The sequence below is a fragment of the Oreochromis niloticus genome, linkage group LG12 (genome assembly GCF_001858045.2).
Source record: "Oreochromis niloticus isolate F11D_XX linkage group LG12, O_niloticus_UMD_NMBU, whole genome shotgun sequence".
Classification (NCBI taxonomy): Eukaryota; Metazoa; Chordata; class Actinopteri; order Cichliformes; family Cichlidae; genus Oreochromis; species Oreochromis niloticus.
The window spans coordinates 14597124-14605202 of NC_031977.2; the positions used below are offsets into that span (position 1 = coordinate 14597124).

The window sequence follows — 8079 nt, forward strand, 5'->3', positions numbered from 1 at the left end:
ACAGGATAAAAGACATGCTGTGGAAGAGAGCCAATACGTCTGTTCTAGTTGTTATTTTTAGAAATCATCAGTTTATGGACTTTGATATGACAACAATGATATTTATTGTAATTCTTCTTTTATTTTGGTAAATACAGCAGATCACCTTTCTTGTTTCCTTATAACAATAGCATGAATAAAAATCAAATAATCTAAAAGTGATACATTCGGGATATGAAATTAACGTTTTAATAAAGTAAACAAGACGCATCCAGCATTAACTATTGGAAAATATTGCACCAGCTGTGTCAGCTTTAGTCCGCTGTTGGCCCTACTATGACACATCGGTTGATAAACAGGCACATGGACATCGCCTATCCAGTTTTTTCTACCTTACTGGACTGTCATGGTCTTCCTGGACAGACGTGCTTGGACATAAGAATGCAGAGGTTCTGCCCACACTTCCAGCACTGTTGCTTGATATGTTGGGCGCCCTGCTGTGTCTTTCTCTTGCAAAGGGGACACACATCAGCAGAATCACCATCTCCTCTTCTTGACTTTTTGGATGTTTTTGCAAGAAGCTCCTGAAGCTCTGTCCTTATGGTATCTGGTGCATTTGCAATGGCCACCACAGTCACTCTTTTAGGATCAAACACACAATCTTCCTCCATGCCACTTTTTACAGATGTCATGCCACATTTGGGGGGCACCCAGGCAGTGTCGTAGCCATGTGTGTGCCATGTGTGCTGCATAGGATGGTTGTCCTTGTCAATACGTTTGACGCGGCCAACGCACACACGCAGCTCGAGGACCACACGGTTTGAAGCGCTGCAGATCTTTGGATAACTGGCTGCTTTTTTCTTATCACGGCTGACATAGACACCCCTTCCCAGCATGCCACTTGATGATTGTTTAAAGCCATTTGCAATAATGAGACGTGCACTGGCAACGCTGGTCCCATGGTACATAGTGTAGACTCCCCGGTTCTGAGGTCTTTGCGACGGCTCTAGCAACACACCAGTAAAAGAGGCACCATCGTCTACCACCTCCCAGCCATAGAATTGCACTGACATCCTGATATGAGAATGGCCTGCAGAGGATGACGAAGATTTGCAGATGTGAAACACAAGGATGCAATAATTTGCATATTTTGATGAGCAAGAAGAAGAAGGAAAAATCATTCTCACTACTAATAACTCTTCTCACTACTAGTAACTCACTGCTAACTAACTACTAATAACTAAAGATGACAGCATGAACTCCATTAAAACACTTTTAGAACTACCATTTCCTGAATGTTTCTCATTTTTCACGTTCATATTCACATACTGTAAACCTGTGCAATTATTTCTCACTTTTAATGTATCCTCTTCATCCTTTGTTTCATCTTCCCTTACATTTTGCTCTTTTTGTGTATATTTAAAGACTATCTTGCTGTATTTCTTTGATAGCTTTTCGTACCATAGCTTGCTCTTCCCAGTGTACTTTATTCCTTCCTCATATTCTTAGACTAAATCTCCCGTGTCAGCGTAGCTTTCTTCTACAGCATAATTATGTACCCCCATGTAGAGAAAAGCTGTCTCATAACTACTTTATTAATCTAATTTAAGGCTGATTAACGTTAAAAACGTAAACCTTACCGTAAATACGGAGAAGTTTTGCCTGCTTGTGTCCTGTAACTTTCTGATCAGTAGGTTTCGTTTACGGTGTTTGATTACGTCACTCAATGGTATGTGTTTTTTGCTGTCAGCGGTAGGCCGGTTAGCTCAGTTGGTTAGAGCGTGGTGCTAATAACGCCAAGGTCGCGGGTTCGATCCCCGTACGGGCCACGAGCTTGTTATGTGTGCCTATGCCAAGAGGCACACATATTACTATTCGTCGGATTTATTATGTGTGCCTATGCCAAGAGGCACACATATTACTATTCGTCGGATTTATTATTATTATTATGTGTGCCTATGCCAAGAGGCACACATATTACTATTCCTCGGATTTATTATTCTTATTATTATTATTATTATTTTCCTTTTTCCGCCTGAAATTTTGCAGTGTATCTCGACCCGCAGTTTTTGGACAAGCTTCATATATGTTACCTCATTTTGTGCGGCTGGATCTGGAATGGTGTGCTATGACTTTTGGTGTTTATGAATATTATAGTTTTTTAAATATTAATATTTTAGTGAAAATTTTCCCGCGCTCCTCTGCCAAACAGTTTTGACAATAGGGGTACATATGTTACATCATTTTGTGCGGCTGGAGCTGGGCTAGTATGGTGTGACTTTTGGTGTTTATAACTTTTATAGTTTTTGAAATATTTAGATTTTAGTGCAAATTTAGGCCAATTTCTAGGCTCCTGAGAAAGATTCTGCTTTTGGCACCATAGAAACAGACTTCATTTGTGGTGTCTTGGCTCTCTCTAGTGGTATACCGGGAGTAGTACAGCCGAAAAGATTTTATCCTTGTGTTGAAAACTCCATATCCCACAATTCATAGCACGCCTCTACAGAGTGAACAATGGCGGCCACCACTTCGTTTTATATGTCTTTTATTCATGTTTCTAGGTCACAAAATAAACTTTTAAGATATTTTCAGGCGAGAATGTAGGTGTGTAAACTTCAAATATCTGCTTGTTTTATCAAGACATCCCATATTTAGCGACAGTGCTCTGACGACGTCGGTCCTGCCTGACAGCTAGCCGGCTACCTAGCTAGCTGCTGCACTTGGCTGCAAATGGATAGCGAGGGGACTCTCTCTGTCGTTTCACCTCCCCGGTCTCTCGCAAATGCTCGCATAGAATCGGAGTTACAGCTGGATGTGGAAAAAATAACTGAGTTGTTTGGTGGTGCTATAACGCGGAGCTACAACAGTGGGCAGCTATCCACCGGTGTATGACAGAAAGGACATGCCGCGACCGCCGATCGACCGGTGTTTGCTAACGCGGAGGTCAATCGTGGATCAGGGAAAGCGAAGGCAGGAGCGTGAGGTGAACTGAATTTGAGGTAAGAAGTTATGACCTGCACTCTATTTGGGTCAGATATAAACCGAGTTTAGGTGTAGTTTATTTAGCAGCAGTTCTCTTATGTGTTGCTGATAGCCGGCTAGCTAGCTAGCGCCGCTAGCATAGTTAGCTAGCACCGCTAGCGACCCTTCGTGAAAAAGCACCCAGGCTTGGCTTATATTGAGGCGGGTGAAACTCGTGTCAGCACCCGGTCGCTCGCCGACAGTATGTGTTTTAGCTGGACTTATTTTTCGTTTATATGGACCGATGATTTATTTATTTATTCATTTTAGTAACGGTATAAACAGTGAAAGGTGGTGGATTGGCCAGATGTAAACTTCAAATATCTGCTCGTGTTACCAAGACATCCCATATTAGCTCTGATGTTTTCGGTGCCTGCAAAGAGCTAGACAGGTAGCTAGCTAACCCGAGCTGGCTGTCTTTTTGACTCAGGGTCATAGCTGGACTTATTTTTCGTTTTTATGAGCCGATGAGGGTTTTTTTTTTAGTAACGGTACAAACAGTGAAAGGCGGTGGATTGTCCAGATGCTGGTCGATGTGGAAAAAATAACTGAGTTGTTTGGTAGTCGCTGACGCGGAGCTACAACCGAGGGCAGCTATCCACCGGTGTGTGTCAGAAAGAACATGCGGGGAACGAGGCGGCGAGGCGACCGCCGATCGACCGGTGGTAGATCGTGGATCAGGGAAACCGAAGGCAGGAGAAGCAGGCGGCTGCCGGTCGGAGCGTGAGGTGAACTGAATTTCAGGTAAGAAGTTATGACCTGCACTCTATTTGGGTCAGATATAAACCGAGTTTAGGTGTAGTTTATTTTCGTTGTGCTGACTTTTTACAATCAGTTATAATAACTCGTACTGCGTGGTAGCTAGCACGATGGAGTTTCTATACAGCTGTGTGCCCGCTAAGTTACTGATGTTGAACTTTATGACAGCCTCCCCTGTCATTCTCTCGCCTGTTCAAACTTCAGTCATGAAACTGATCAATGATCGGCTTTTCTCTCTTGTTTGTTTATCGCGCTAAACAACAGCAGCACGTTTAAGCTTGATCAGCTGTTGTTAGAATTCATTTGATTTTAATTTCTAGTATCAGCTGATGTTTGCTGGAGCCACAGCTGTAGAAGCGGCTGGTCGAAACCAGGAGATGACTTTACTGAATCATCAGAGCTGAACTGGTGATGGAGAAACAGGTTTACCTTTTTTTTAGGTGACATGAATGAGTTGAAGGGAAGTTATGAACTGTTTCTGAGAGAAATAAACACCAAGCTCCTTTTTTTATTTAGCTGACAGCTGGTAACTGTGCAGGGGCGGATCTAGCAAAGCTTTTGCCAGGGGGCCAGGTAGGGCATTAACAGAGAAAGGTGGACACAAAGATATACTTTTCTTTCTTACTCTCATACAGGGAGTGCAGAATTATTAGGCAAGTTGTATTTTTGAGGAATAATTTTATTATTGAACAACAACCATGTTCTCAATGAACCCAAAAAACACATTAATATCAAAGCTGAATGTTTTCGGAAGTAGTTTTTAGTTTGTGTTTAGTTTTAGCTATTTTAGGGGGATATCTGTGTGTGCAGGTGACTATTACTGTGCATAATTATTAGGCAACTTAACAAAAAACAAATCTATACCCATTTCAATTATTTATTTTTACCAGTGAAACCAATATAACATCTCCACATTCACAAATATACATTTCTGACATTCAAAAACAAAACCAAAACAAATCAGCGACCAATATAGCCACCTTTCTTTGCAAGGACACTCAAAAGCCTGCCATCCATGGATTCTGTCAGTGTTTTGATCTGTTCACCATCAACATTGCGTGCAGCAGCAACCACAGCCTCCCAGACACTGTTCAGAGAGGTGTACTGTTTTCCCTCCTTGTAAATCTCACATTTGATGATGGACCACAGGTTCTCAATGGGTTCAGATCAGGTGAACAAGGAGGCCATGTCATTAGTTTTTCTTCTTTTATACCCTTTCTTGCCAGCCACGCTGTGGAGTACTTGGACGTGTGTGATGGAGCATTGTCCTGCATGAAAATCATGTTTTTCTTGAAGGATGCAGACTTCTTCCTGTACCACTGCTTGAAGAAGGTGTCTTCCAGAAACTGGCAGTAGGACTGGGAGTTGAGCTTGACTCCATCCTCAACCCGAAAAGGCCCCACAAGCTCATCTTTGATGATACCGGCCCAAACCAGTACTCCACCTCCACCTTGCTGGCGTCTGAGTGGGACTGGAGCTCTCTGCCCTTTACCAATCCAGCCACGGGCCCATCCATCTGGCCCATCAAGACTCACTCTCATTTCATCAGTCCATAAAACCTTAGAAAAATCAGTCTTGAGATATTTCTTGGCCCAGTCTTGACGTTTCAGCTTGTGTTTCTTGTTCAGTGGTGGTGGTCTTTCAGCCTTTCTTACCTTGGCCATGTCTGTGAGTATTGCACACCTTGTGCTTTTGGGCACTCCAGTGATGTTGCAGCTCTGAAATATGGCCAAACTGGTGGCAAGTGGCATCTTGGCAGCTGCACGCTTGACTTTTCTCAGTTCACGGGCAGTTATTTTGCGCCTTGGTTTTTCCACACGCTTCTTGCGACCCTGTTGACTATTTTGAATGAAACGCTTGATTGTTCGATGATCACGCTTCAGAAGCTTTGCAATTTTAAGACTGCTGCATCCCTCTGCAAGATATCTCACTATTTTTGACTTTTCTGAGCCTGTCAAGTCCTTCTTTTGACCCATTTTGCCAAAGGAAAGGAGGTTGCCTAATAATTATGCACACCTGATATAGGGTGTTGATGTCATTAGACCATACCCCTTCTCATTACAGAGATGCACATCACCTAATATGCTTAATTGGTAGTAGGCTTTCGAGCCTATACAGCTTGGAGTAAGACAACATGCATGAAGAGGATGATGTGGACAAAATACTCATTTGCCTAATAATTCTGCACTCCCTGTATAAAATATTTAGCTTTTATTAAATAGTTATCTGAATCTTACAACCAAAGTTTGTATAATAATACACAAGATTGGCTGTAGACCATTGTTCATCATTCAGAACACTGTGTAAAAATAACAAAAAACAAAAAGTGAATGCAAAAGTGCATAAATATTTATTTTACGTGTTTGATATGTGTGGCGGGGCGTGGTCTGCAGTGCCGCTGCAGGGGAGGTGGACCCACGGGTGTAAAGTCTGTGCTCTCTTGGCTGTTTTTTGGGTGTGTGTTGGGCTATGAGTTGAAAAGCTACAGCTGCCTGTGTGGGTACACCAACCATGTGTGAAAAGTGGTCCATAACGTAATGCTTCAAAGCGTGTTCATGCAAACATTGTCGGGTCTGCCGTGGTACAATGGGACTTCTGCTCATGAACCTGTGTGCACAGCGTCTGCAAATCGGCGCTGTACGAAGTAACTTCATCTTTACACAAAACTGTAAGCTGTCATCTGTGAAGCGTGAGCGGTGTTTGTTTTTACCATAGTTCATGGTGGAGAATGGCTGCTCTTCTGAGTTTTGCTCTCTGTAGCCGTATGAATGGCAACTACAGTGATTAGCAGCGGCATAGGCACACATAAAATTTCTTCTGAAATTTTCGCTTTCTAGTTATTATTATTATTATTCTCCAGTTTCCGCCTGAAATTTTGCAGCGAATCTCGCCTCGCAGTTTTGAGACAAGCTTCATATATGTTACCTCATTTGTGCGGCCGGATCTGGAATGGTGTGCTATGACTTTTGGTGTTTATGAATTTTATAGTTTTTTAAATATTAATATTTTAGTGAAAATTTTCCCGCGCTCCTCTGCCAAACAGTTTTGACATTAGGGTTACATATGTTAGATCATTTTGTGCGGCTGGAGCTGGACTATTATGTTATGACTTTTGGTGTTTATAACTTTTATAGTTTTTTAAATATTAATATTTTAGTGCAAATTTAGGCCAATTCATCTTTTGGCGCCAAATAAACAGACTTCATTTGTGGTGTGTTGGCTCTCTCTAGTGGTATGCCGGGAGTGGTACAGCCTGTGTACCCTTATTTGGATTACCGTAATGATGACAATTTCAACGGTGCGCACAGCGTCGCTGCTTTCAGGAGCCCTTGGAATTTTTAAGGTTGCGCAAATCATTCAAAAGTTACGGTAATGCTTGGTGGAAAACTCAATATCCCACAATTCATAGCACGCCTCTACAGAGTGAACAATGGCGGCCACCACTTCGTTTTATATGTCTTTTATTCGTGTTTCTAGGTCACAAAATAAGCTTTTAAGATATTTTCAGGCGAGAATGTAGGTGTGTAAACTTCAAATATCTGCTTGTTTTATCAAGACATCCCATATTTAGCGACAGTGCTCTGACTACGTCGGTCCTGCCTGACAGCTAGCCGGCTACCTAGCTGGCTACCTAGCTAGCTGCCGCACTTGGCTGCAAATGGATAGCGAGGGGACTCTCTCTGTCGTTTCACCTCCCTGGTCTCTCGCAAATGCTCGCATAGAATCGGAGTTACAGCTGGATGTGGAAAAAATAACTGAGTTGTTTGGTGGTGGAGCTACAACAGAGGGCAGCTACCCACCGGTGTGTGACAGAAAGGACATGCCGCCAACGAGACATATGAGGCCGGGCAGGCGATTGCTAACGCGGTGGTCAATCATGGATCAGGGAAAGCGAAGGCAGGAGCGTGAGGTGAACTGAATTTCAGGTAAGAAGTTATGAACTGCACTCTATTTGGGTCAGATATAAACCGAGTTTAGGTGTAGTTTATTTAGCAGCAGTTCTCTTATGTGTTGCTGATAGCCGGCTAGCTAGCTAGCGCCGCTAGCATAGTTAGCTCGCGCCGCTAGCAACCCTTCGTGAAAAAGCACCCAGGCTTGGCTTATATTGAGGCGGGTGAAACTCGTGTCAGCACCCGGTCGCTCTCTATTTGGGTCAGATATAAACCGAGTTTAGGTGTAGTTTATTTAGCAGCAGTTCTCTTATGTGTTGCTGATAGCCGGCTAGCTAGCTAGCGCCGCTAGCATAGTTAGCTCGCGCCGCTAGCAACCCTTCGTGAAAAAGCACCCAGGCTTGGCTTATATTGAGGCGGGTGAAACTCG

At 43.1% G+C, this 8079-nt stretch overlaps 1 protein-coding gene and 1 non-coding gene across 2 annotated transcripts; one reads left to right on the forward strand and one right to left on the reverse strand.

Annotated features, from left to right (window-relative positions):
- Nucleotides 1-13: 13 nt before the first annotated feature.
- LOC109204588 (uncharacterized) lies at nucleotides 14-1742 on the reverse strand. The gene is made up of 2 exons (XM_019365923.2): nucleotides 1620-1742; nucleotides 14-1069 (listed from the first exon to the last, which is right to left on the reverse strand). The coding sequence occupies exon 2, from the start codon at nucleotides 1050-1052 to the stop codon at nucleotides 384-386; it is 669 nt and encodes a 222-aa protein (XP_019221468.1). The 5' UTR covers nucleotides 1053-1069; nucleotides 1620-1742; the 3' UTR covers nucleotides 14-383.
- trnai-aau (transfer RNA isoleucine (anticodon AAU)) lies at nucleotides 1735-1808 on the forward strand. Its single transcript has one exon. It is a non-coding gene; the product is annotated as a tRNA-Ile (tRNA).
- The last annotated feature ends 6271 nt before the right edge of the window (nucleotides 1809-8079 follow it).

Bases quoted from the DNA above. Each gene is read 5' to 3' on its own strand.
- LOC109204588 (XM_019365923.2), bottom strand. From the start codon at position 1,052: ATGTCAGTGCAATTCTATGGCTGGGAGGTGGTAGACGATGGTGCCTCT.